At 40.1% G+C, this 27,790-nt stretch overlaps 10 protein-coding genes and 2 further genes across 10 annotated transcripts; 8 read left to right on the plus strand and 4 right to left on the minus strand.

Annotated features, from left to right (window-relative positions):
• Positions 1-23: 23 nt before the first annotated feature.
• On the plus strand, positions 24-3,107 carry Ecym_2174 (uncharacterized protein; the record flags this gene model as incomplete). The annotated part of the gene is made up of 1 exon (XM_003644694.1): positions 24-3,107. The coding sequence occupies one exon, from the start codon at positions 24-26 to the stop codon at positions 3,105-3,107; it is 3,084 nt and encodes a 1,027-aa protein (XP_003644742.1).
• Positions 3,108-4,385: 1,278 nt separating this feature from the next.
• Positions 4,386-6,449, plus strand: Ecym_2175 (transient receptor potential ion channel family protein; the record flags this gene model as incomplete). Its single annotated transcript, XM_003644695.1, has 1 exon — positions 4,386-6,449. One exon carries the CDS (start codon positions 4,386-4,388, stop codon positions 6,447-6,449), a length of 2,064 nt encoding a protein of 687 aa, XP_003644743.1.
• Positions 6,450-6,855: 406 nt separating this feature from the next.
• On the minus strand, positions 6,856-8,121 carry Ecym_2176 (uncharacterized protein; the record flags this gene model as incomplete). The annotated part of the gene is made up of 1 exon (XM_003644696.1): positions 6,856-8,121. The coding sequence occupies one exon, from the start codon at positions 8,119-8,121 to the stop codon at positions 6,856-6,858; it is 1,266 nt and encodes a 421-aa protein (XP_003644744.1).
• Positions 8,122-8,469: 348 nt separating this feature from the next.
• On the plus strand, positions 8,470-11,200 carry Ecym_2177 (the record flags this gene model as incomplete).
• Positions 11,201-11,431: 231 nt separating this feature from the next.
• Positions 11,432-12,397, minus strand: MRM2 (21S rRNA (uridine2791-2'-O) methyltransferase; the record flags this gene model as incomplete). Its single annotated transcript, XM_003644697.1, has 1 exon — positions 11,432-12,397. One exon carries the CDS (start codon positions 12,395-12,397, stop codon positions 11,432-11,434), a length of 966 nt encoding a protein of 321 aa, XP_003644745.1.
• Positions 12,398-12,988: 591 nt separating this feature from the next.
• Ecym_2179 (60S ribosomal protein uL1) lies at positions 12,989-13,642 on the plus strand (the record flags this gene model as incomplete). Its single annotated transcript, XM_003644698.1, has 1 exon — positions 12,989-13,642. One exon carries the CDS (start codon positions 12,989-12,991, stop codon positions 13,640-13,642), a length of 654 nt encoding a protein of 217 aa, XP_003644746.1.
• An 837-nt stretch (positions 13,643-14,479) lies between these two features.
• Positions 14,480-15,694, plus strand: Ecym_2180 (uncharacterized protein; the record flags this gene model as incomplete). The annotated part of the gene is made up of 1 exon (XM_003644699.1): positions 14,480-15,694. One exon carries the CDS (start codon positions 14,480-14,482, stop codon positions 15,692-15,694), a length of 1,215 nt encoding a protein of 404 aa, XP_003644747.1.
• A 425-nt stretch (positions 15,695-16,119) lies between these two features.
• SAR1 (Arf family GTPase SAR1) lies at positions 16,120-16,692 on the plus strand (the record flags this gene model as incomplete). The annotated part of the gene is made up of 1 exon (XM_003644700.1): positions 16,120-16,692. One exon carries the CDS (start codon positions 16,120-16,122, stop codon positions 16,690-16,692), a length of 573 nt encoding a protein of 190 aa, XP_003644748.1.
• Positions 16,693-16,958: 266 nt separating this feature from the next.
• Positions 16,959-20,500, minus strand: Ecym_2182 (the record flags this gene model as incomplete).
• Positions 20,501-20,860: 360 nt separating this feature from the next.
• On the plus strand, positions 20,861-24,481 carry Ecym_2183 (uncharacterized protein; the record flags this gene model as incomplete). Its single annotated transcript, XM_003644701.1, has 1 exon — positions 20,861-24,481. One exon carries the CDS (start codon positions 20,861-20,863, stop codon positions 24,479-24,481), a length of 3,621 nt encoding a protein of 1,206 aa, XP_003644749.1.
• Positions 24,482-25,009: 528 nt separating this feature from the next.
• CBP3 (Cbp3p) lies at positions 25,010-26,008 on the plus strand (the record flags this gene model as incomplete). Its single annotated transcript, XM_003644702.1, has 1 exon — positions 25,010-26,008. One exon carries the CDS (start codon positions 25,010-25,012, stop codon positions 26,006-26,008), a length of 999 nt encoding a protein of 332 aa, XP_003644750.1.
• Positions 26,009-26,104: 96 nt separating this feature from the next.
• On the minus strand, positions 26,105-27,751 carry THI6 (bifunctional hydroxyethylthiazole kinase/thiamine-phosphate diphosphorylase; the record flags this gene model as incomplete). The annotated part of the gene is made up of 1 exon (XM_003644703.1): positions 26,105-27,751. One exon carries the CDS (start codon positions 27,749-27,751, stop codon positions 26,105-26,107), a length of 1,647 nt encoding a protein of 548 aa, XP_003644751.1.
• Between the last annotated feature and the right edge of the window lie 39 nt (positions 27,752-27,790).

Below are 27,790 nucleotides of genomic sequence, written 5' to 3' on the forward strand. Positions count from 1 at the left end.
GTTTCAAAGTTAAGTTAGAAGTTATGGTGTCTTCAATGATCGATAAGAAGGGTCAGCTTAAGCTGGATAAGGTCCCTTGCTTCAGTTTATATGATATGCAGAACCTAGTTCCCTTACCGGGGATATTCTACAGCGTGAAGCTGACTAAACAGAATGGTACGAAACTTTTACAAGGGTTAAAGGCTGAACCGGGTTTTGAAAACCATGATTTATTGAAGAATATTAATATTGATGATATTACAAGGACACGAGAGTTGGATGATAGTGTTATGATGTCAATGCGGGTCTTTCAGGATAATAGTTATATGGTGAAAGATAAGAAGTCACCTTCTATCTATATTTGTTTGATCCCAGCTGCAGATCATAGTATAGGGTGTATTTCGGTGATTAGTGAAGTACAGTTTGAAGGTTTGAGCTGTACAATCACATTCAGGTTGTTGGCGAGAGCAGTTATTGACCAACCAGTTTTGAATATGAAAAATGAGCTTTGGTACAGCCCAGTAACTGTGTTAGATGATTTGAAACTGATTTCTTCTTGGAACCAGAAGCAACTAGATATCTCGAAGTATGGCGTATTTGATTCATTTAATAAATTAGATGCTTCTATCGAGGATTTTAAGGAAAGGTACAAGACTTCGATCAAGCAGCCCATTACTGAAAGTGGCCGAGCTTTGCTCATCTCTCCCTTAGCTAACTTCCTATACGTTTATTTGAAAAAATCACAATTTTCACGTTTATGGGAGACGTTAAAGATAATGTGCGCGGGGATTTCTGCGAAGAAGCCTGGCAAACAAACTGTTCTTGATTTCATGGCCTTGATGGATTTAGTGATTGCTGTGTTGCCTACTACAGTACCCCAGAAGTTGCAATTTTTGGGTGCTACTGATCCGTCCTTAAGGATTACAAAGTTTGTTGAAGAACTTGTAAATTTTAATGAGATTTTCGTTGCCCTGCATCGAAGTTCTGAATACCTGGGTAGGCATTATGCATGTGCCACGGACTTGGAAAAAGCCAAGTTCCTTGCAAATCATTTCAAGTCATTAAATCTATATATTGATGATATGAAAAACAATAATTCTGATCGTGCCATGATGCGTGGATCTAAATCACCAGAAAAGTCATCCCGACAGGGGGTCCTTGGTACCCCCCCTGACAAGTCTGCTCAAGGATCATTTGGCAATGGTGACGGCGACGGTGATGACCTAGTAGAGTTGGGCAAATTTATTAACAGCTTAGAGTCAAAAAACGTACACCCTGATGGAATTAAGATTCTCAAAAAAGCTTTCAAGAGAATTTCCAAGATGCAAACACAATACTCTGAATACCAAGTTCTACGTAATTATTTTGATATCATCATGGAAATCCCGTTTGGAATCTATACTGAAAACAAATCAATAGACTTGGCTACTGCTAAAGAGAAGTTAGATAGCGACCATTATGGATTAGTTCAAGTGAAAAGGAGATTATTAGAGTACCTAAGTGTTTTAAAGCTTAGAGAAATGTTACACCAAACTGGACTTAAAGAAAAAGCGAATACTGATACCATCTCTGCTACTACTCCAGTAGTTAATGCGAGCATTAACAAAAGCTATCGGAAAACCCCAAAGCCGCCCTTCTTACTCCTCGTAGGCCCTCCGGGTGTCGGTAAAAGCTCCATCGCAAACAGTGTCGCTAATGTGCTCGGCCGTAAATTCCAACGCATATCTCTAGGCGGTGTCCACAACGAGGCAGATATCCGTGGCCACCGTCGAACCTACGTTGGTTCTATGACAGGTCAGATCATCAATGCTCTTTGTAAGGCAGGATGCATGAACCCCGTTATTCTTTTGGACGAGATAGATAAGGTGCTGGATATGAATTCTGGAACTGGCCGCCATGGCAGCCGCATCAACGGGGATCCTGGTGCTGCATTATTGGAAGTACTTGATCCGGAACAGAATGATTCCTTCATGGATCACTACGTCGGATTTCCAGTGGATTTGTCAAGAGTATTATTTTTGTGTACTGCAAATGACTTGTCTGGTCTCTCAGCACCCTTAAGAGACCGTATGGAACTAATCACCATAGAAGGTTATACTTCTCAAGAAAAAATCGCCATTGGCCGTGACTTTCTCCTCCCCAAGCAGATTAGTTTGAATAGTCTCGACCTCATCGGTACCCATTTGGAACTAGCTCACGACGCCTGGGAGTCAATTGTCACAGAATATACAAGAGAGCCTGGCATTCGTAACTTAAACCGCCGAATAGCCGCAGTGGTCCGCGGCAAAGTTATCGAGCATGTTGAAAACAATATGCAATCCGAATCTCATCACACAATTTCGAAAGATCAATTACCGAAGTACTTAGGCCTTCCATTACACCCAATTGTCCATGAACTTACTTACCAAACTTCGTTTGCTCTCAAATACGGTAGCGTCAATGGCCTATCCTACAATTCTGACGGCTCAGGCAGCGTCCTCGTTTTCGAAGTTATTCGAAACGGCACTACCAAAGAAGCAGGCCCCATAGTCCACACCACGGGAAACCTGGGATCCATATTGGAAGAATCCATACGCATATCCACAAGCCTCGTGAAATCCCTACTCATTCGCCAAATTGTCCACGATGAAAACCCTAATTCTACTAAACCCATCAAAGAATTTCTCTCCACAGAATGCCATCTACATGTCCCAATGGGTGCAATATCGAAAGACGGCCCTAGCGCAGGCGCCGCCATATCCCTAGCCTTGCTTTCCCTAGCATTTAAACGACCAGTAGACACTAGACTCTGCATTACCGGCGAAATAACCTTGAGAGGCAAAATCCTCCCCGTCGGCGGCATAAAGGAAAAACTTCTCGGTGCTCAACTCTACGGCATGTCTCATGCATTAATACCCAAGGGAAACCGCAACGACGTAATCCAAACTGTTTACCCCTACACAGATCAACAACAAGCGGCCTTAGATGACCTTTCAATGCCTGAATTAAAAGAAATCCGCAGCAAAATAGGTATCAAAGTCTCCTACTGCAATGATCTTCATGACCTTGTCTCCAACGTATGGCCCCATAACTCCTCAGTATTATGGTCCGACCAACTAAACCCAACACCACGCCCATACGCTCTATAAACATTTCTTTATCTCCTTCCTTTCCAACTACTCACTGCCACCATATTTTCTACTACTATGTATTTATTCTACCTATAACTACATTCAGATACTTACAAAGCCTGACCGCCTTCCATATGCGGGCGCCAGTTTACGTCATCAACTACACACTACGTCCTCTTCTCCGTTCGAGCACTTGGAATTTATTGTGATGAGCATGCAGTGGCGCAGACTTGCCCGTCGTTTTATGTGACAATTCTAACCTTTAATTCGCTCACAGAACACCACGCGAAAGCTCAATGCTCAAAACATCCTGGCCGAAAACAATTAACAATTGGAGTTTTCCCATTTGTTCTCCTCGTAGAAAAGTACATTAGACAACACGTATGTTCAGTCCTAAACCCCAAAATTCTTATAGCATAATAAAAACTATGTATCCTACAGTATCCCAATTTAAATTCATATATATGCCTTTTTCCTGACTCAGCCTCCTCAGTTTCGTATCTTTAGGTCTTGTTTTTTTAAAATTAGGATATCTTCCTTTAAAGTAGATTTTTATATGTATTTAGTAATTCCAAAAGCAATCACCCAATTCCTATAAGAACAGCAGCATTTTCGCGAACTTTTACGAGGCTGGTTGGATGAGCCTGCCCGATATGTAGCTACTTTTGATTTAAATGCCCATAATAACAACATATCCGCACGGAGAGACGCGCACGGACACGGACACGCATACAAACCATACATAATAGCTTTATGCACCATTTTTAAACCTTGGTACATATTATTACTATAATTGTGCCCATATACATCTCGAAAAAAAAAAGTTTTTGAGCAACATAGATTAATTTTTTTTCCCATAATTTGCTAAAGCCGGATTTTTATCGATTTGGTGTATTAATTGGTTATAGTTGGTCGGGTGGTTTTGGTCCAATTATTGATTGATTGTTTGAGTTGTTGCTCTGACAGGTAGGGAGCTGCATACAACGTACAGACAGGAGTTGTTCAATTTTTTTCTGCCGAAGAGGCGATTATTATTAAGTTGTCTGTCGGAGAGTGCCTCCTTTGGAATATATAGGTAGGAGTAAGCAACAGCAGGGAGAAGAGTAGTTGGGGAACGCAGAGGAGAAAAGCTAGTAGGTTGGATTGGAATTGTGAGATTGAGAACCAGAGGTTTAATTCATCACAAATAAAACACACATAGATACGTATACACTGATACGCACACACAGCAATAGGCGGACCATTTAGAGGGGAAGTATAGGTTAATTCGAGAAGTTACAAGTTTCTTTCAGTGTGATGAAGGTTTTATTAATTTATGGCCTTCTGGGGCTAATAATGTCAGGGATTGTAGATGCAAAAAGGTCGTTGTCTGCTACTTCTCTAGTTACATGCATGGAGCATTCTCAGCTAAGTGCGACAAATTTTAATGTTACATTTAACCCTGATGATCGTTCGGTGAACTATCGGATAGATATGACTAGTGAAGTTACTGGAAAGGTTTTGGCTAAGATTGAGGTATGGGCCTATGGATTTAAGGTCATAGCTAGGGATCTCGAGCTTTGTTCGTTGCAATGGAAGCAGTTTTGTCCTTTGCATCCGGGGAATATTGAGATTGAATCTACTGAGTATATTAGTAAAGAATACACTGATCAAATTCCTGGGATAGCTTATCAGGTTCCTGATATTGATGCATTCCTTAAAGTTTGGGTTTTGGATGAGACCAGTGGTAAGGATCTTGCATGTATACAAGCATTTTTCACGAATGGTAAAACAGTTTCGCAGGTTGGAGTGAAATGGGCTACAGCTGTGATTGCTGGGTTGGGTTTGCTTGTTTCAGCTATCCTTTCAACGTACGGGAATTCCAATGCGGCGTCTCACATATCTGCGAATACTATGTCTCTTTTCCTTTATTTTCAGTCTGTGGTGGTGGTTAGCATGGAGCATGTGCATGCTGTTCCACCGATTGCTGCTGCTTGGGCGGAGAATCTGGTTTGGACTATGGGCCTGGTGAGATTGACTTTTATGCAGAAGATTTTTAGGTGGTATGTTCAAGCAACTGGAGGATCTCCGACTCTATACTTGACAGCCAAGAACTACAATATTCTCGCTCAAAGGTCATTGGATTACATGAAATATATCATTAGCAAGCGTGAGAATGTCCTATATGGTAATTCGTCCACTCTCATATTTAGGGGAATCAAGAGGTTGGCTTACAAGGTTCAGATTGAATCAACTTCAATTGTTTGCACTGGTATAACATTTTTTGTGCTGTTTGGCTATTTCATTATTGGCCTAATCTTTGCCTTCAAGTGCGTTGTGGAGCTTTGTATTAGGAACGGTTGGATGAAACAATCCAGATATGAAGATTTCAGACTGAACTGGAAATCCGTATTAAAAGGTGTCTTGTTCCGGTATATCTTCTTGGGTTTCACGCAGATGTCGATTTTGTGTTTATGGGAGTTTACACAACAGGACTCAGCAGCTGTGATCCTTTTATCGGTATTGTTCTTAGTTCTTATAGTTGGTATTATGATATGGGCTGCCCACAGGACAATAAAGTTTGCGAGGGATTCTATAAGCTTGCATCAAAACCCCGCTGCTGTGTTATATGGTGACGAAAACGTTCTTAACAAGTATGGATTTTTTTATACGATGTACAATGCAAATCATTACTGGTGGTCGTGTGTTATTCTGTCATACAATTTACTGAAGGCTATGTTTATTGCACTGGTACAGGTTTCCGGTAAAGTTCAAGCAGTGTCCGTTTTTCTTTTTGATTTATGCTATTTGATAGTTTTGTGCAAGTACAAGCCGTATCTGGATCGCGCTACAAATCTTTTAAACATTTTAATATCGGTGGTGACAGTCATAAACTCTTTCATTTTCCTGTTTTTCTCAGATTTATTTCACCAACCAGGATTCATCAACTCTATACTGGGTTGGATATTTTTTATTTTAAACGCAGCCTTTTCATTAGTGTTATTGCTCATGATTCTTGTTTATATTGGACTAGTGTGTTTTTCTAAGAATCCAGATCTAAGATTTAGACCAGCTAAAGATGACAGAACATCATTCCAAAGAAAATCTACATATGATGCTTTGACCAGCGCCCATACGGCAGAATTGCTAGCTTTGGGTATAGCAGCGAAGACCCACAACGAAAACTGGGAGTCCGAATTGCAAAAGCAGCAATCGCTATCCCAACTGAAAGACAGCTCCCTTGGGGCTGGTGAAGGGTTAGACTCGAAAAGTAAAGAATTGGAGGAAAAAGAATCCGTTGCAGGGAAGTTGATGCGCAAACTATCCTTGAAACGTAATAAATCTGTGAAGCCAGAATATTCTCAGCTAATAAACAAATGATTATCCTAATATGAAGTGGGATGATACGATCATTTAAGGTGGGACGAATTAGAATATTTTTTTCATTTGTTTTTTTAAGGAGTATTGTGGAAGATTTTAAAAGGTCTTCCTGTGGACTTGGGTTTACAGAGACTCGTCATATTGATCTTTAAGCGTAATCTGGATAACAGATATTTTGATTTTTAACGAGCTTGAATCTGTTGTTGATAGGACTTTGAACACAAGTAACTTTTCTTACCTGGGAATAAGTATTTGTATTGATTGCACTCATGAAAAGTACGGTATGTATTATAAATAACATCGGCTTTTGTAGACTTTTATAGAGGAATAAAACAGCTAATAACATTTCTGGTTTTTTCTTCTGCCCTCAATTATAATGATATTATACAGAAACAAGAAACTACTGTTATCTCATGCAATTTTTCTGTTGCTCTTCATTGCTATATTCGAACTTTTCACGCTCAACCTTCAAATTATCCCATAGATCTTTAATTTCCTGACTCAATTCATGTGCTTCTGGACCTATCATGATTGCTATCCTATCAGATATGCCTAGGCGATCCCATGTGTATTGCTTCCACTTCGAAACCGATCGTATAATTGTTTTGAGCGTTGAAGACGATTTGGTGTCCTTGTCGTTTAGCCCAGAGGCATTCAACATAGAGGAAGTTACAGCTTGCTGAAGTTGTACTACAGGCTCCAATACTTTTATTGATTTGTCGATCATCGTACTGACAGCTTTCTGTTCTAATTCTCCAAAATTATATTGTTCTTGCACCTCTATCTCTTCGTACCAAGGCTGTCTGCTATTCAGTTTCCAAAAATTAAACATAGATGCAAATTGTTCTTCTAGTGGGAATCCCCAATTTATGCGTCCTTCATTCAGAGTATTTACTGGCGTTTCAAAGAATGGGATTATCTTTTCAACTTGCATTTTGTATATCTGACTCACCAAGGGAATCTTACTCTCTGACTTGTAATTCGTCCAATACTGTTTATAGTCTGATGACATCAAAGGTTGTAATGGTGTTGAATTTTCCCTTGTACAGATATTCGTCATATTAAACAATGAATTAGTATGATTATTTCCGTACTGTAAGGAGCGGCCAAGGTCAAGATTATCATCCATTATCAGGATTAACCTTTTTTTCACATCATCACTAACCTTACAATGGAATAACCCTCCAACCCAGGTATCTGGTAAAAATATGTCAAACAACCGTTTGGCGTACTTCTTTCTCCTAGCTAATTTGAAACATTTTAACGCATGTAGATTATTAAGCGCCTGCAGCTTAGACGTTTTTTCCGTAGTAATTGGTGCATTGTAAATACAAAATGGTACTTCCCAATCTATTTCCTTCTGTAAAGTATGTTCGATCTGGAATTGAAGATGGCCATCCTTACAATAGCTAATTTTGAGCGCCTTACGTGCCTTAAAAAACCTATGATAGAATTGATATGATTTATGGAACCTAAACCCAGTAAATTTTGTAGGAAACTTTTGAAATCGTTTTGGTAGTTTCTTGACCCCCAACAAACTCTGGAATGTTTTGACCATAAGAGTCCTATCGTGAGGTAACATGCATATGGGATCTGATATCATTGTGGTTGGAAACCCATGAGCAAGGATTGTCAGCCAAACAAAAACGAAGATATATTGAAAGAGCTTCATTAGCTATTATCTTCACACCAAAAACATGTATATAGAAAGATAATTAAAACTACTAAGAGCAATTGTGAATATTTGTTAGCCAAACAAAACCTATTCCAGCCAATAATTTTTGATCAATAAATTAACATTTATTTCATCTCTGTGTCACTGACGTCGGCTTCAGAAATCTGACATTTATAACGACGTCAGATTTCGACGTGACTTACCCGGAATATCATTCAGAACGAAATATTAAAGTTAACGAAAAAGGACACATTGTGCGATCCAAATTCAAAGAACATAGAATAAACCAATTAGCACTTAATCACCACAGCGAGTATTGCTATTCTAGTTATCAAAAGGTCTTAAATGAAGTTAGATACGAAGGTATGTTGGATAAGTTTTGAAGTAGTAGGGGGTTGCCAATGATATTTGTTCAATGGTTGAAGGTTTTAGATTTGCGTTCGTCTACGTTCATGTTTTCGCCACCTGAAAATGATGTTTAATCGTGGTTATTATTGGATAACTTTGATTCGGCAATGTTTGGGTTATGTTCGGGAGTTTTATTTGAATTGTTTACTAACAGTTTGTTTTGATTAGAAAGCATTTGTTACAAGAACTGATAGAGTAAAAGGGATTGACTTCCATCCGTCTGAACCATGGGTTCTGATTACTTTATATTCGGGTCGTGCAGAGATATGGAATTATGAAACACGTACGGAAGTGCGTTCTATTGCTGTTTGTGAATCTCCAGTGAGGGCAGGTAAGTTTATACCTCGGAAGAATTGGATTGTTGTTGGCAGTGATGATTTCAAGATTCGTGTATTTAATTACAGTACTGGTGAAAAATTAGTTGATTTTGAAGCCCATCCAGATTATATCCGATCCATAGCGGTGCACCCTACAAGGCCATATATATTATCAGCTTCGGATGATTTGACTGTAAAATTATGGGATTGGGACAAGAATTGGGCTTTGGAACAAACTTTTGAAGGCCATGAACACTTTGTCATGTGTGTTGCCTTCAATCCTAAAGATCCCAACACTTTTGCAACTGCCTGTTTAGACCATACTGTTAAGATTTGGTCGTTGGGGCAACAGTCACCTAATTTTACCTTGAAAGCACATATGGAGAAAGGTGTTAATTTTGTTGATTACTATCCTTACCAAGATAAACCATACTTGATTACATCTTCTGATGATAAAACGGTCAAGGTTTGGGACTATCAAACAAAGTCTTCCGTTGCTACATTGAAAGGCCATATTTCTAATGTTTCCTATGCAATTTACCATCCAACGTTGCCAATTATTATCTCCGGCTCTGAAGATGGTACCCTGAGAATTTGGAATGCAAATACTTACAAATTGGAAAGGACTTTAAGTTTAGGTCTTGAAAGAAGTTGGTGCATTGCTGTTCATCCAACTGGTAAGCGGAATTTTATTGCTACAGGGTTTGACAATGGATTAGCGGTGTTATCCATAGGTAACGATGAGCCAAAACTATCGTTGGATCCTGTTGGGAAGTTAGTTTGGTGCGGTGGTAAGAATTCTTCAGCAACTGATGTGACCACAGCTGTTATCAGAGGCAATGAAGACGTTGAGGAGGGCAGCGTATTACCATTACAGTCGAGAGAGTTGGGTTCCGTTGAGGTTTTCCCTCAATCTTTAAAGCATTCTCCCAATGGTAGATTTGTGGCTGTCGTTGGTGATGGCGAATTTATTGTTTACACTGCATTGGCTTGGAGAAACAAGGCATTTGGAAAATGCCATGATTTTGTATGGGGCACGGACTCTAATAGCTATGCTTTGATCAATGAGAGTGGCGAGGTAAGGTATTACAAAAACTTCAAAGAAGTTACTGGATGGTCTATACCACTACAATATGGGGTTGAAAAGTTGTTTTCTGGTAGTCTATTGGGAGTAAAGGCTGATGGATATGTGTATTTTTTTGACTGGGAATCCGGCAGCTTAGTTAGGAGAATTGATGTTGATGCGCGTGATGTAATTTGGTCTGACAGTGGTGAATTATTAATGATAATCAACACTACATCTGAGGCAAAAGATGAACCCAGCGCTTATGCTTTGGAGTACCATACTAACATTTATGAAGATGCTGTGGCCAGTGGTACATTAGATGCTGAAGAAGGGGTCGATGATGCTTTTGATGTTCTACACGAGACAAATGAATCGATTACTTCTGGGAAATGGGTTGGTGATGTTTTTATTTTTACAACCGCAACTAACCGTTTAAACTACTTTGTTGGTGGAAAAACTTATAATTTGGCCCACTTTGACAAGGAAATGTATTTGTTGGGCTACTTGGTACGTGACAACAAGGTTTATCTAGCCGACAGAGAGATTAACGTCTATAGCTATAGTATCTCAATCGAAGTTTTGGAATTCCAAACTTTGATCCTCAGAGGGGAAGTAGAGACTGCTAAGGAAACCGTTTTACCAAATATTCAAGGTAAAGACAATTTATTAAAAAATCTCCAGATTTTTGGAAGGTCAGGAGCTATTTGAAGATGCCTTGGAAATATCTCCGGATCCAGAACAGCGATTCGATTTGGCTTTAAAGTTAAACAAACTATCGTTAGCTCGTGAAATTGTCACTAAGGATGGTAATGAGCATAAATGGAAAGCTTTGGGAGACTGTGCTTTAGAACAATTCAATTTCAAACTGGCAATTGAATTCTATAGGGATGCGAACGATCTGGAATCTCTTTTCCTATTGTATTCCTCTTTCAACAATCAAAAGGAGCTTGTATTGCTCGGTAAAGAGGCAGAAAGATACGGGAAGTTCAACCTAGCATTTAATGCATTTTGGTCTGCAGGTGATATCCATAATTGCAAAGAATTGCTTTTAAAGAGTGGTAGAATATCTGAAGCTGTGATAATATGTTCAACTTATGGTCTAGATACTCAGGAGATCAACCATACAATTGAAGAATGGAAAGAGAACCTGAGTTCCTTAGGTAAAGAAGCGATTTCCAAGAGGATTAGTTCAGTCGAACCAAATGGTACCAGCCATGCTGCAAGCCAGCCTTTAATCCAGTTGGATGACAACAGTAGTGGTACTACTGCAGAATCTGAAGACTAGAAAATGTAAACACTCGAATAAAACTCTTTAAGACATCAAAAAAGAAAATGAAATTGAGGAATTTTAGGATTACAAGATAAGTAAATAATTAAAGAAAAGAAGAGAAATCACTCAGAAAGGGTAGGATATCAAATGTACATATATATAGCATGACATAATAATTTCCTAGGGATAAAAGTTTGAGAAAAGAGTCTACTTTGATTAACAGTGTATGAATGCAGAAAATTAATTTCACTCAGAGGGTGATGTAAAGACCTCAAACCTATCAACATTTTCTCTCTTATCAAGACCCACAAAGTATAATTCCTTGGAGTCTTTATGTGAGGCTTTTGGTTTGGACCGACGAACCTTTTTGAAAACCTGTTTCATCCGATTCTCCAATAGTATGTCCTCTTTACCAGTATATAACTTACAAATAAAAGAGCCACCAGGACGCAGTAATCCAATTGCACAAAGTAAAGCTGCATCACAAAGATCCATTGACATATAGTGGTCCTTAATAACTAAACCTGTGGTATTCGCCATCCTGTAATATGCAACATTAGTAAAATTGTTCCAATAACCAGTAGTTTGGGGCCAGGGTTCATACATATCGCTGATGATAACATCCAATGGATATTCTGCTACGGTTGGGCTTTCAGACTCCAGGGCCGTATCCTTATATTCATAACTATTTTTTGACCTAGAAAGCTCCTCTTCAAGCATATGCTGGAAGTACCCATAATTCTTGTCTAAATTATCATGTCTGTTAAACTTGAAAGATTGCGAAAAGTATAGCCTTATCAACTCATGCGTCTTTCTAGAAAGTATATTGGCTTGAAGCGAACTAACGCCTTTGGGAGGCCTGCATGGAAGTATGTCGACACCTAACACCTTGCCATTAGGCAGAGTTCTATCGTACGCTACCTGCGACCACGCCCCAGGTGCAAACCCAAGGTCTAACACTCGCTGCGAACAATTCTTCTTAAATATGTGAAACTTATCATCAAGTTCAATTAACTTGAAAGCTGCACGAGACCGCAAATTCTGTACCTTAGCCTCTTTCGTATAGAAATCATTCTGCTGCCTATTAACCCATCGGTTAGAAGACGAATTGAAACGCCTCCCCACATCCACCCCAACCACCCACCGCTTCCGAAACACCCTGCTCAGCATAGGAACAAGTTCAACACATCCCACACGCCCTATCCATTCCATCTGAAAGCCTTCAACCCCTCGTAAGAATTACCTGCTCTTACTACTCACTCACTACATACATAATAGATTCCTGTCAAAGTTCCAAAGCTTATAAATTCCACATCACTATGTACGTTTAATGCATCCCATGTTAACACAGGAACCAACAAAGAACTCTACTACCAGCGAGCAATGCAGTCGAACACAGCAACCCACACCGCCAGCTGGCTGCCGAGCTTCCCACACCAACTGCATATGCGATAGCATCTTCCCCCCAAACAAACCCCGGCTTGCCTCGAACCACAAAACATATACCCACGTGATTTACAGATGTACGGATGTAAGCAGTCACGACTCAAAATAGCTTTTAAGTTTTTAATTTTTTTCAAAAATTCATCAAATCAGCCTGACGCGCCCAGCGTCGTTTTACTGGTAGCGATTTTCCAAGAATTGTTACATCTGTAGTTATAAAACTTAGGTTGAAATTAATGGGCACCTCCTGTATTATTGTATAAGATTTCTACTCTTGTTTAGTAAGATTACTAATAGTCGCAAGCCTCATTACGGACCACCAAATAGTTTTGGAAGACTAGGAAATTTATAGATATCAAAATGTCTAAGATTAGCACCACTCAGGTTAGAGATAACGTCAAGGAGTTGTTGAAATACTCCAACGAGACCAAAAAGAGAAACTTCTTGGAGACCGTTGAGTTGCAAGTTGGTTTGAAGAACTATGACCCTCAAAGAGACAAGCGTTTCTCAGGTGCTTTGAAGTTGCCAGTTTGCCCAAGACCAAACATGTCCGTTTGTATTTTTGGTGACGCTTTTGACGTTGACAGAGCTAAGTCAGTTGGTGTGGATGCCATGTCGGTTGATGACTTGAAGAAGTTGAACAAGAACAAGAAGTTGATCAAGAAGTTGGCTAAGAAGTACAACGCCTTTGTTGCTTCTGAAGTCTTAATCAAGCAGGTTCCTAGACTTTTGGGGCCTCAACTGTCCAAGGCCGGTAAGTTCCCAACCCCAGTTTCCCATAACGATGACTTGTACGGCAAGGTTACTGATGTCAGATCCACCATCAAGTTCCAGTTGAAGAAGGTGTTGTGTTTGGCTGTCGCCGTGGGTAATGTTGAGATGGATGAGGACACCTTGGTCAACCAAATCTTGATGTCTGTTAACTTCTTGGTCTCCTTGTTGAAGAAGAACTGGCAAAACGTCGGTTCCTTAGTTATCAAGTCTACTATGGGTCCAGCTTTCAGACTGTATTAAACTTCCGGTTTCTAGCCATATATAATGCTATGTGTATTCCCCGCCAGTAATAGTACAGTGACTTTTTTTTGTGTTAGTATGTCCGTCTGTAATAAGTATATGGCCGTCTGCTACTGTTTGTTACGTCGGGCTACAATGTGCTATTTCTGTCCCGTAACTGACTGTCTCTAATTGCCTGGAACGGAGAGGAGGCTTGGCCTGGGTCCCCTGCTGTATTCTTCTACCTTCCCTTATCGGACCACAGCACCACATTGCTGTGACGGGAATACAAGTGTTTCCGCCGTGATTGTTATTTACGGATATAAAACTTGATAAGCGTTTAGCATATTTGGACAGCTCATGCCTCTACAAGGGAAACCCATGCTCGAGCTTGAATAATTACCAAATCTCTTGTGTACCGAATGTGTGTATGTCCATTCTGGCGGAATTTCTCCCCCACATAAATTAAGACCGGATATTCACCACACCTCGGCAAACTCCAGCCCCGTGAAATCTCAGGACGCAAATTCTATATACAAACTCAATATTAGTTTTAAGAACACCAAATAACACGAGTTGGGTTTGTTTTCTGTTCTATGTCGCAAGAGGGTATAGGTTTAAGACTCTACTTAAAAGTTGATTTGGCTTGGGGATCAATCAGCAAGCCATATATATAGAATAAGAAAAATTGGAAGTTAACCAATACTAAGAGATAATAAACACGTTTGCAGAGATTATTTATTTATATTAAAGATTAAACTCTTTTTTGGAATAAGCGCAAAACTGTTAAGAAGGAAAACGATTCATAATTTGACAAGGCAATTTTTTTGATTTTGATTTTGGATAGTGTTAATAATGATGATAACGAGTCCTCCTTTGAGTAATAGTTGTGCAAGTGATGTTATTGATGATACCGATTTGGATCTGGAGTTGACGGAGGTTCTCCAGCTACCATTGAAGTCCAGTCGATGCTTGTCTAATAACTTTTCTGAATTGTTGTTAGAACACAAGAAGGCTAAAGTGACTTCGCCGTCAGAGAATAACGAGGTGTGTGAGAAGCGTCATGTGGAAGAATTGTTGCAGGATGCTTCGCAGTTGAACGGGATGTTTGAACGGACTGCTGATAATAATGATAGTTTTAGATCAGATCTTTTGCAGAGGAGTTGGTATAGCGGGGACAGATGCTACAGTAATACGACAACGAGCAATGTAAGTGTAGAAGCGACAGCACCATCATCGACTACTTGTGGTTCGATGACGAATTTTCGGCTAAGCGAGGTGGAGTCTGATGATGAGATTAGTTTTGAGGATCACCTGAAGCGGGTAATCTCGAAAAGGCTAGCATTGAAGAAGCTGAAAAGAGATGACGACTCCAAATATGATTTATCAGACAGGACGACTGACTCCGGTGCCTTGTCCAATTCTCCGGCGCCTGTATTATTCACTTCCCCGTACTCCCAGACACATACGCCAATTAAGGACAATATATTACCGACCCAGCAAATTATTGAAGGCACTGGTGCTGGGTCGTATAAGGAAGAATTATCTGCCGATGAAGCTTTAAAACTGTTCAAAGATGATATAGAAGCTGTGCTAAAATTATCCCAGACTGCAGAGTCTGATTGTAACTATAGAGATCCTTTTGAGATGAAGTGTCCTGCCACTGTGACATACCAGCAATATCTAGATAGGATTAACACCAAATGCATGTTCTCCGCATTGGTCTATCGGACTGCTAATTGCTTGTTTCAGAGACTCACCTTACAAAGGCCGCCCACAGAGGCGGTCGACCCCCCGCAAGAGTGGAAAGTCAAGTGGCCCATCACAAATGCCCATATCCACCGCCTTATTGTGGCACTAATACGGATATCAAATAAGATCTTAGAGGATACTGTGCATTCCCACGAATATTTCAGCAAAGTATGTGGCATCTCTAAAAAGTTATTGACAAAATTAGAAGTCTCATTGATACTGGCTTTACGCACTGACAGCTTGATGATCAGCAGCAGTTGTTTAAACAACTCCTTCCAGCTGCACACTGCGTTAGAGCGACAAATTTCAATGTCTTCCTAGCCTACCTGCAGTAGAACCAAAACTTTTGACGACATCTAGCCTCGTCCAAGCCTCTTTCTCTTTACAAGAAATGTTACATACATCCCCAATTTCAATATTCCAAATAATATACTTAATCGTAATCGCACTTCTGTTCACAACCGCATGTAGAAGGGACTCTGAACACAGAAACGTTGCCAATCTGGCCAATTGAGATGCCTAAACAACCCCAACCCCTCCAAATACCTGCTCTTTAGCTTCCATTCCTGTCGTTTTTGTTGCGTGTTCAACCTTGAAGATTTAATATATCACATTTCTTTTTTTGATATCTAAAGAAAGCTGTTTCTAGTAAAAACACCTAGTTGATCATTGAAGTAGAAATATAGTCGTGTATAGTATATTTCAGCTTCACAAGATACGGAGTGAAAAGTACAATATATTAAGCTATGGCAGTCTGGGATTTATTTGGATGGTTTAGAGACATTTTGTCTTCTTTAGGCTTATGGAACAAGCACGGTAAATTGTTGTTCTTAGGTTTAGACAACGCTGGTAAGACTACTCTATTGCATATGCTAAAGAACGACAGATTAGCCACGTTGCAACCCACCTGGCATCCAACATCTGAGGAGTTAGCTATTGGGAATATCAAGTTCACTACGTTTGACTTGGGTGGGCACATTCAGGCGCGTAGGTTGTGGAAGGACTATTTTCCGGAAGTCAATGGGATTGTGTTTTTGGTTGATGCAGCAGATCCGGAGAGATTTAATGAAGCACGTGTAGAACTAGATGCTTTATTCCAGATTCCTGAGTTAAATAATGTTCCTTTTGTGATTTTGGGTAACAAGATTGACGCGCCAAGTGCTGTTTCTGAAGCAGAGTTGCGTGCAGCGCTTGGATTGTTAAACACTACTGGTGGCGCTGGGATTGAGGGCCAAAGGCCAGTTGATCTATTTATGTGCTCGGTGGTCATGAGATCTGGTTATTTGGAGGCTTTCCAGTGGTTATCTCAATATATTTGAAAAGTTTAATTGTATATGACGAATGCTCACAATTATGTAGAAATAGTCAGCTTCCTCACGTTTGTGAATATCCAACTATAAACTTATACAATATACTATTTGACAGCACTTGATAACTGTGTCATTGAAATAGTGTATCGTCTGTGTCGATGAGCATTACTATTTATTTTGCAATTTAATTTACATATATGAGAAGTAAAATTGAAAAACAAATGACAAGTATACAATAGTGTTAAATATACAAATGATCGAGAATTTCAAGTATATTATTTTCTCTTTTTGAAGGACCCACCATTACTTTCTTCAGAGTTAAATTCTCTCTTTTTACCAGCTTTAGAAAAGAACTCTCTTTTCTTCTTCTTATCCTTTTCTGTCTTTATTTCTTCTGCCTTTGCTAGTTTTACCAACCTTGCTTTCCTCTCTTCGGCTTTCTTGGCATGCTTCTTCTCTTGTTTAGCATTGGCAAGTGTGAAGACCTTCTGCATAAAGGATCGTGCTTTCTTTTCTTCCCCTCCTAGTACAACAGCTCTCTTGGCCATGTAGGTCTTCTTCTTTTGAGGCTTTATTTTGTGAAGCTGAGATTTGAACGGTAACTCTCTTTGGACTGCCTTTGGAACCCTCAAGCCATTAAAGTGCCTTTCAACCCTTTCAACCTTCTTGTATGCACTATCTGCGTTCGTTGGAACTTCGATATTTTGTGCTGCTCTTATTTGCCCTACCAGTCTTAGGCCAGTCCACTCTTTCTTTTGCTTCAGTAGAAGAGACGTAACTGGATTGTAGAACTTCTTAATCTGAACCGGGTACCATGTTCGCAAGACAATAATGTCACTCAAAAGGATTTTATCCTCAAATGTGGCTCTAAAATTACCTTCTGGTTTTGACAAAGCCCTTTTGACCTCACCACGAATCCCAGAAACAGTCTTAATTTGAGCGCCCTCGAACCTAGCAACCTCCATCACACTGGAGAACATATCTTTGATAAATGCTGTGTTTCTAAATATTTTGTATGGGTATCCCACCAACTTCAATTTCTTCACAATTTCAACACTGCTATCGATCTCTTCCACCACACCTGTTGCAGATATCCTGAAACTACCCGTCGTATGACTATTGGCAACAATCTGAACTCCGCAAAAGGTAGTATTAGGAGCACAAAGAGGCCCATAAAAACTAGCATTACAAAAAGTATGTTCTGGAGTATATTTCAACATTCTGGTTCTGGTTCTAGAATCTGATGTGGTATAGACAGGTAGGGTTTGGAATCTCCTCCAACCTAAAGAAATCACTAATGGATCATTTGTCTTTAAGATCTTTTTATGCCAACGGTGCCTTCTTATCCTGGCTTTGATAACACCAAATTTCAGCTCGCTAGGTAATAAACCTCCAAGGATGACGGGGAAATTTGGGTCAAAATGTTCAACAAATTCCATTGGTAGCTTTTCAAACACAATTCGGACGTATGACCCAGCCTTATAACCCTCGATTTTTTGACGCTGTTCTGGTGTCATAGATGCAAACTCAGCATTGTTAATCTCTAGCTGTTTTGAAATCTTGGCTTTCTGGAGTTCATACCAGGTATCATACTCATTGTCTGGGTCGTCTTCTTTGAAATTCTCACCTTCTTCTATTTCGAATTTTAATCTCAGTTTTTCTTTCTTTGTAGCGTTTAAATCACGCTCTTCTTGCTGGGTAAGATCTTTCTGTTCTTCCTCTTCAAAGTCAGCAAATGAATCATCAGATTTATTGTGCTCTTCTGCCTCATCCTCATCCGAATCATCCTTTCCAGATTCTAAGTCCTCGAAATCGCCGTACAATTCCTCATCGTCACTACCATTTTTTTGAGCACTAGCAGAACTAGAGTTTAGAGCACCAATAAATCTGCTATTAATGGATTCAATTGTTGTCCACTTAGTTGCAAGCTCATTTACTGTTTCGAATAGCGGCTTAAAGGTTTCAAGATCATCAACAGATGCAGAACCACCTGGCTGGGTTTGGTCTGCAGAATTCTTCTTAGTGAAGAAGGAGTCGCCATCATCATCATTATCTTCAGTATCCTCTTCTTGCTCACTATCCTCCTCAAACTCTCCTTTCCATCTCTTGATGACATCCGAAGGGGTAATATTATCCATATAAAGCAATTTACCGAGATCCCATTTTCTCTTCTTTTTGATTTGTTCTGTGAGTTTTCCTGCTGTAGATCTTGACCAACTTTCGTCGTTTTCGGATAACTCAAATTCAGAGTCCGTTTCAACGATAATATCTTCTTCTTCATTATCATTGGAGTCGACGTCAAGCAGTTTAGGAGGAGAATCTTCTTCTTCATTCAGTTCACCTCCTTCATCATCTGATTTTAGATTGTCGACCTCTTCGTCAGCTTCTTGAATAGATTTCCCGTATAGTTTTGGTTTTCTTAATGACTTGCGACCACTATGTCCAGACAACAAAGGCTCATCATGCTCGGCTAGACCATTGTCCATCTCATGTAATTCAGCACCTGAACTGAAAAGTTGAAGTCCCGTGTTGTTAAACCTCTCGCCTATACTTTGATCCACGGCTTGCAGGTCTGTGACCAGTTTCTCACCTTCACCCTTTTCTTGACCAGGAATAAAGGAAACATCGTCGCCCCTCTTTCCTCCGATATCAATATAAACCGCATCCTTATCCATGAGCACACCACCAACATCAGACATTGGTGCATAGATTAGCTTCCGGTTATCGTCCAACCTCCGGCGTCTCCGAGTGGTAGTGCCAGTAGCACCTTCGGCATTCTCCTTAGCCTTCTCACGCTCATAATCATCCAGCTTCTGCTGGAAGTATGGAGTGGGGCATGGATCAGGAAGTTTTTCTACATGAGATATAGCGTAATCGCCAACACCAGCAATATGCACTTGTAAGCCTGGCGTACTAGGCAATGCTGTACCATGGAGATAACCGTATATCGCTACGGTACGATCAACCTGGCTTCCTTCGGTTTCAAGTATCTCCGGGTGTGTCAGATCTGTCATACGATCAGCAAGCAAATAAGGATGTTCATTTCTCCATTTCAATGGCCTGAATTTCATCACGCTAATAAACCGGGTCAGGTTCAAAATTTCACGATCTGGATAACGCCCATTCAAAACCCCCGACAAATAGAATAGCTTAGCACCCTGGTACACCTCCGTCCAAAACCGGTGCTTTAACCGCTTCTTCGTAGCCCGCAGCGTCGACTGTGACTTGAATAAATCCAGATGCGTCGCAATACCAAGCACCCGCGGCATACCATGATGCTGTGCCAAATTCAAAAACTCCATCGTCTCCATCTCAAACCCAAAGTTACCATCAATCATCAACAGAACAAGATCGACTACCTTCGCAATATCAATCATCGAATTCAAATCATCTGCAGGACACTCCAAAAAAGTAAGTCTGCGTCGCTTCCCTGACACAACCGTAACTGGCCCATTGATCTCACTCAACGTCGTCTTGGTCAGCCTCCGCACAAGCGACTTGATAAGCGTGGTCTTCCCAGTCCCCGGAGGCCCCCACAACCCCCCACAATCACCGGCGGCGGGTCATCCTCAGGCGTGCGGTCAACCATTGGCACATGCAACTTCCGTTCGTTCTTGTCACTCGTCCGCTGCATCGACCTGGCCATCTTCCCCGGCGCCGCCACAGCAAAAGCTTTGGCATTGTGGCCCTGCGAATGTAGCTTCTTCTTTGCAGTCGTCTTCTCCTTCTTCCCTCGATGCTCCTTATTTCCCTGCTCCATCTCAACGCCCTTAGCCTTTCCTATGGTATCCTTTCGAGTGCCGATGATGTCCTGCATATCCCATCTGCACGACCATTATATATATGCATAGTGCAGGTTTTTCACTTTCTCGAGAGCATAGAAAAAGAAACAAAGTCACGTGAATGTCACATGGCTGATCACGTGATCAGTCACGCCACCTGCTTATGTAATTATGTAGAACGCAAAAAAGAAATTCTCTCAGCGGCAGACTTTAGAACAGCTTCACACGAAGATCGAAAGGAGAAGATAAGTTGGAGTGTTTTTTTTAAATTAGTTTTACATATTTATATTGATTTTTGTTCTTTTGTTTCAGCCTACAGGAGCATTGAACAAGAAGATATAGAGTATTAGTGTAGGTTTGATAGCAGAAAAGTGATTTGGTTTGGTTCTTGAGAAATGGTACTGTACAAAAGAAAGCCGATTGTGCTTCCAACACCTAAGGCGCTGCCAAGAAATTTGGCGTGCAAAGTTTGGCATATTAAAGAAACAGGAGAATGGTTTTGTACATATCAGGGGTATTTGGATCGGCTTGATTTCTATATGAGACATTATTTTACGTGTGAGATAACGGGGACTTCGTGTTTGACATTTTTTGATGCTTTGAATAGTGAAGAGAGTCAGTTTAAGAATGTTGAAGAGAAGTTTCCTTTAAAGTTGCGGGAGCCTGTTGCACGGTTTCTTCATTTCAACGAAGTGAGGCGGTTGGATTTGTTAGTGGAGCAGGTTTATGCGAAGTTCAAGACGGATTTTTTTCCTGGAGAGATAGTTTATCTGCGTAAGAATCGTCAAGAGATGACTCCTACGCCGGACGATTTGTTTAAAGATGGGGAACAGCCCAGTGCGCCTAATTCGTCGTCGTCGAACTATAGTGGGCATGTTTTGCAGTATCAGAAGCCGTATGTGATAAAGGAGAAGGCGCATTTCAATGCGGTCATGGATCCGGAGACGAAGAAGCAGCTGTCGCCTGCGTATTCCAAGTATATGTTGACTGAGGAGCATTCTAGTGGGACGGGCAATTATATTATTGCGGACCAGTCACAAATTTACAGAGACCGGTCGAGCTTTACCAAGCATCTGATTAAATGTTTCTGTAAGATTACCCTTCGTCGTGCGTCGTCGAAGATGGGTGCTCCTTGGTGTGTGAAGGAAGATTATTTGCCTATGTACGGGCTGACGATGGAGTGGCCTGCCGATATGTTGAAGTACAAAGAAGATCCTGTAGAGTCAGGATTGAATGCCGCCTCGTCTAAGAGGTCGCATGAAGAAGGAAACGTCGGCAGTATTGAAGCTTATTGTGGGTTTCCTGATATAGAACATGAACTTGGCGATGGGCTGAAGGAGCACAAAAAGAGAATCAAAAGGGATAATCAGGCAGCTTTGTTGCCATATTCTACTAATGGTGCGGGAGTTTCCACCGATGATACAGACAAGAAACGACAGGATTTGCAGGAAGACGAAAATCTGCAATATCAGGCTGGTATCCCACTCCCACAAACTGAAGCTACGCCTATAACTTCTATTATGGAAGACATGAAGTTGCCATATGTTGGCCCACACCAGCCATTGTCTGCGCTACTGACATATTCGAAAGATTTGGAACATATACCGCTGAACTCTAATATCGCTCTTTTTAAAGAATTTGACAAGTTAATCCAGTGTTATACGTTTCTAAATACGTTTAATGAAAAGATATGCATGTCAAATTTTACCTGGGAGAATTTTATAACAACATTGAGATGCACTGACGTAAAACTTTTTTCAGGTAAAGTAGTGACCATTAAACAAAGGGATAATGATATAGACAACTTCACATTTAATGGAAAGGATACTAGCGATTCTGATCCACAGTTCAAATACTCTTTAAGCAAATCTCAGTTTGAAGAAGATGCGGCAGCTTTTATTGAATCGAAAAATAACCAATATTTATGTTATACCATTGAGGACGACGTTCCAGTAGACGACGAATATCTAGATGCCATAAATGGGAACGGCTCAGCCTTGCTCATAGAATGCTTTGTAGCTTTACTTCGGCTCTTCATTGATGAAGAAGGTGACTGGAAAACCTTGGTTATGGAAAACTGGTATGATGATGATGATGATGACGATGACGATGACGACAACAATAACAACAACAACAAGGAAAATTCTACGAAGGATTCATCAAATAAACTATCGAGTAAACAGAATGCGACCAATGGAGAAGGCGTAGACGATAACCCCAAGTCCGAAGAAGAAGAAGATATTCATGACAGTAATAGTGAAAGTAGCAAATATTTACAAGAAAATGATCAGCAGGAAGATTCAAACGGAATTACGAATCCTGAAATTGATACCTTATTGGACAAGTGTTTGACATTTCGTAAAATAAATTGGTCTGAGCGGCTAACGAAAAGACAGTTTCAAAATGGATTTTGGATTATTGAGTTATTGGGTATTTATCAGGATTGCATGCACTTGCCAATGTACACTGATTTTATCCACAAATTTATCAGAGCTGTGGTACCCAAAGAGTCACATCCTTGCCAACTAAACAAAATATTGTGGAGAAATTTTGCGAGAAATCTAACAATAGAGGAAAAGGTTACTTCTATGTGGATATTAGTTGATTTGGTGTCTAATTTTTCACAGGAAATCAAAGCAGCAGTCGAGGATTCCATGGAGCTTTGTGGTCAAATCCGCAGTGAAAGATACAAGATTGGAAGAGATTTGAAATCAGAATACCAAATTTTGTCTGAACTGCAAGAGTCCAGGAAAAAACTTGAGGCTAATGCCGTATCCCAAGAATTCTTAGATTTGGAAAAGAAACTTGAACAGCAAGAATCGAAGATTGCGCATTTGCAGGATGATAAGTATTATTTAGATCGTGTATTATGTGAAAACGACTTGCAAAGATTAAAGCCATTGGGAATGGATAGATACGGTAATAAGTTTTATTGGTTGGAGTTGTACGGAATGAATAGACCTTCAAAAGCTGGGGATGATGCATTTGTGTCGTTAACTTCTGGCAGAATCTGGATTCAAGGCCCCAATTTATGGGATTCAACTTATATTTTGGGAGTTAGTGAAGAAGAAGTCGAAGAATGGAAGCGTTTAAGGCTTACCTGTGGACCTAGTGAGGCGACAAAGTCTGTTTTCAATATATACCGCGCGGAAGATGGAAGTTACAAACTATTTGAGACCACATGTAACGAAGAGGTTGAACTTATTGACCGTCATGGTATAATAAATCATAATAGAACGCTAACCCCTCTACAAAAGAAGATTATAGATGAAACCCCAGAAGGTTTATTATTGTCAGATGATCAATGGTATTATATAAACAGTATCGAAGATTACAAAATTTTAGTTGATTGGTGGGAAAATTGGGGCAGACGTGAGCATGATCTGTTGAGACAAGTCAAGAGTGCCGAATGCGAAATTTTGGCCAGTTTGGAACGTGATCTGGAGAATATTGACAAGTTGGAAGCGGTGAAAGAACTAAAGGAGCAATTCCACCAATATGAATTATCTGAAGATGAATTAAAGGCAACTGTGCAAACGATTAGCGAAGAGGATGACCAAGAATTTAAAGAAGGTGATCAACTGGAGCAACTAGCAGAGGAAATCATGAAACTTGACGATTCTTTTAAGACACGTAAAATCCTCAATAAGATACGGAATCTAGAGTTACAGCGTGATGAGCTTTTGGCCAAGAAGCAGTCCATCGAAGGTTCCAAAAAACCAGGTTCACGTGTGCAGCTACGTTCTGAACGTAAGAGAAATATGATAAACCGTGATAAAAAATTAAAGAAGCAAGAAGAGATCCTTACAGATCTGATTAACATTCCTCTGACCGCACCACAAAGACGTCTAGTGGCGTGGGAAAACGAATTGGCTAAAAAACTCTGGGGAACGTCACTAATGAAAGGTGCTAGTGGTAAGTTTAAGGGACAAGTCAAGGATTCAGTTGATCATAAACTTACGTCTATTCTAAAAAACACTTTAAAATATCAGGATGCAGCAACAACCGTTGCATGATGAAATTCACAATAAAAAAATAAAAAAATGGCATAAACTGGTGATACCCTGTCAAAAGAACAAAGTTGACGCACAATCAAAAACACCAAAATTAAAGAATGTAACGATTGGAACGGGGTATGAACGTACCCTGTAGAAGATACAATACGTTCAATATTTTCAGGGACTACTAAAAACCTGAACTGTAACACACCAAAAGTTATACATAGATAGAGAGCTGTGCTAGTTGTAGCAAACTATTAGAACATTATATAATTATCGCAAAACCAGCAGGAAATAAATTATAGTAATTCTTTTTACAAATGAACGATTGAACGGAGGTATTCATTCATTCATTCATTACGCATTGTCATCTTCGACGTCCTTCTTGGCGCTGGTTAAATCAAAAATTTCAAATTTGGCTTTAATAATTCATCTGATGAATACAGGATGTAATTAGAATTGTATAATTTAAGATATAACGGGCGATATTTCTTCATCCATTCCACTAGTGGTTGTTGGAGTGATATTTATTCTTTTCAGTCGGTGATGTTGAGAAGGATATTGCATTATAACCGCCTGCGTGCGGATAATTCCCGTGTAATAATGCCACATTTTTCAAGACGGTGGTATGCTTCTGATCCAATAAAGAATACTAAGGAGCTGGAATCACCGGAGCGTTTGATTAAGAGATCTAGCATGGCTGCTGAGCCGTTAGATTTTTCTAATAACGCGCCTGTGAATCGTGTGAAGAAAAGACCGCTGCTGTCAGATTCCAAGTATGAATCCAAGGAATATCAGCTGCCCAAGTGGAAAGAAGCGTTTGCTGAATTAGTGTTGCGTGTATTTAGGTTGGATATGGATAAAATTAGGGCAGGTCCAGTTTCAGGTTCTTACTACTATGCTTTATGTAAGGAGCAGGGGTTGCAGTTTGAGAATGAGCCTTTGTCTAAAACAGCGCGATTCTTCTATGAAGATTTGAAGTTACCACGTACCTTTTCTCAATGGTTCCAGATTGCGATATTGCATGAATGGCTGCTTTTTGTACGGATGAGAGGGATGCCCTTCAAATATGGGAAAAATTATCAGCAAAAATTGGTGGATAGAACATTTTCCGACATTGAACTGAGGTTAGTTGAAGAAATGAATGTAAATTCTGGAAGAATTAGGGACCAATACTTGAAGGATTTCCATTCCCAATTGCGTGGTGCCGTTTTATCCTATGATGAAGGGTTCTTCACGGATGATGCTACCTTGGCCGCTGCTTTATGGAGAAATTTATTTGGTGGTAGGAAAAACGTGGATATAATCCACTTGGAAGCTATGGTAAGATATGTACGTTCACAGTTGTATGTTTTAAGCAAAATGTCAGATCGTGATTTTGCTTTGGGCAATTTCAAATTTGTTCCACCTGATGAGGCTGTCGAATTGCTGACTCCAACTCAGGAAGGTGAGATTAGAAAAAAGGTCATTGAGAAGTATGAGCTAATTGACAAGGATCCAAATACGTTACCAAGTCAAAGGAGTAAATTATCTTATAAAAACTGATCCCTCGGTGAAAAAAATCATTAACAATCCTTATATAATTGTAAATCACATTGTAAATAATTTTACACAACATTATAATCACTATAAAAAGATCAATCAAACTCTTCTAATCAGAATATCACATCCTAACAATTGGGATATCAACTCTTCCCTCTCACACCGAGCCAGCATGTACAGGGCGTCAAGAAGCTCTGTCTGATAACTACCATTGCCCTTTGCGCGTTGAGATGCTATTCTCCCAGCTGCTTTATAGATGACAGCAGCGGCAATAACAGCATGATATACTGAGTGTAAGTCAGAAATAGCACCTAGAATAGACGCTATAACTGTTCCCAATGAACAACCAGTAGCAGTAACACTTGAAATTATCGGAAAAGACCCTGCATGAATCACATATGTGGGCAAATCCTGCGGCTTAAGATAATTACCCTGCGTCAAATTAAAGTTATAACCTAATGATCCATCTACAATAATATCATGCTCGCCAGTCAGTACAACAACTGTTCTATAACGATAGGCTACATTCCGTGCAGAACAAATCAATGCACTTATATCTTTCCCTACATCACTAGCATCAACACCGCGTGTGGTGGCGACACTTAAACAATCCAAAGACGAAATTTCTCCAGCATTGCCCTTAATACAGGTGAATTGGGCACCCTTCAATATCTGATTATTCAAATCAAACCTAACTTTGGTTGCTGAATAACCAGCAGGATCAAATACAATGGGCAGTTTAGCATCATTATAAGCTTTTGCTGCATTTAGGCACGAATCTAACGGCAGAATAGTCCCTGTATTAATGAATAAAGAACCATACTTAATCCGTGCGAGGTCGTAACATTCCGCAGCATTTGAAGTAATGATTGGAGAGCCTCCTAATGCCAGAGATATGTTTGCAGCTAAATTTTCATGAACACGATTAGTGATATGCACTACTAATGGTGACCTTCCCGATACCAAATGAAGATAGTCAGTGACTTCTTGAACATTGATCTCATGTGAACTTGCGATGCTACCAGTAGCACTAGCACTAATATAAGGATAGCGCCCAGAATCCAAAACCTTTCTCAAGCTTACCGTTGCAGATAACGCATCTGTACTTGCCATAATTTCACTCACAACAGCGATACCGTCAGTAGCTCTTCTGCCACTCGTGCTAGCGCTTTGAAGTAAAACTCTTGCAACGTTATTCAAGTGTATGCCGCCAATGAGAACAGATCTACACCATGATGCATCACATTTCTCTAGCGCATCCAAAATAGTTATAGCACCATCAGTGCCCATAGGGTGTTTTTTTGGATTCTTTTTGGTCGCAGTAGAGAATATCATACCTATACCAATGTAATCTACACACCCTGGGCCCCATTCTGCCAACTGCTCAACTTCATGGGAGTACCCAACACTGAGACCAATAATCTTTTTAGGTCCTAGCAACTTCCTCACAACAGGAACTGGTATATCTGACTGCCCCACATGGACACCATCTGCGTCTACTGCTAGTGCAATATCTACTCTGTCATTAATAATCAATGGAACATTATACCTGGAACAGAGATCCTTTAATCTGTAAGCTTTCTCCAAAAATTCCTTAGACTCACACTCCTTTTCTCTTAACTGAACTAAAGTTACACCACCCTTCAAAGCTGACTCAACCTGATGCTCAAATGACTTCCCATCTGGCAACATATCTGAATCGGTTACCAGATATAGTCTGTAATTTACATCACATTTCTCAATCATTTTTACCACTAAGTTCAGCTGTGAAGACAACTTTCAAGG

This window comes from Eremothecium cymbalariae, chromosome 2 (assembly GCF_000235365.1).
Source record: "Eremothecium cymbalariae DBVPG#7215 chromosome 2, complete sequence".
Lineage (NCBI taxonomy): Eukaryota > Fungi > Ascomycota > Saccharomycetes > Saccharomycetales > Saccharomycetaceae > Eremothecium > Eremothecium cymbalariae.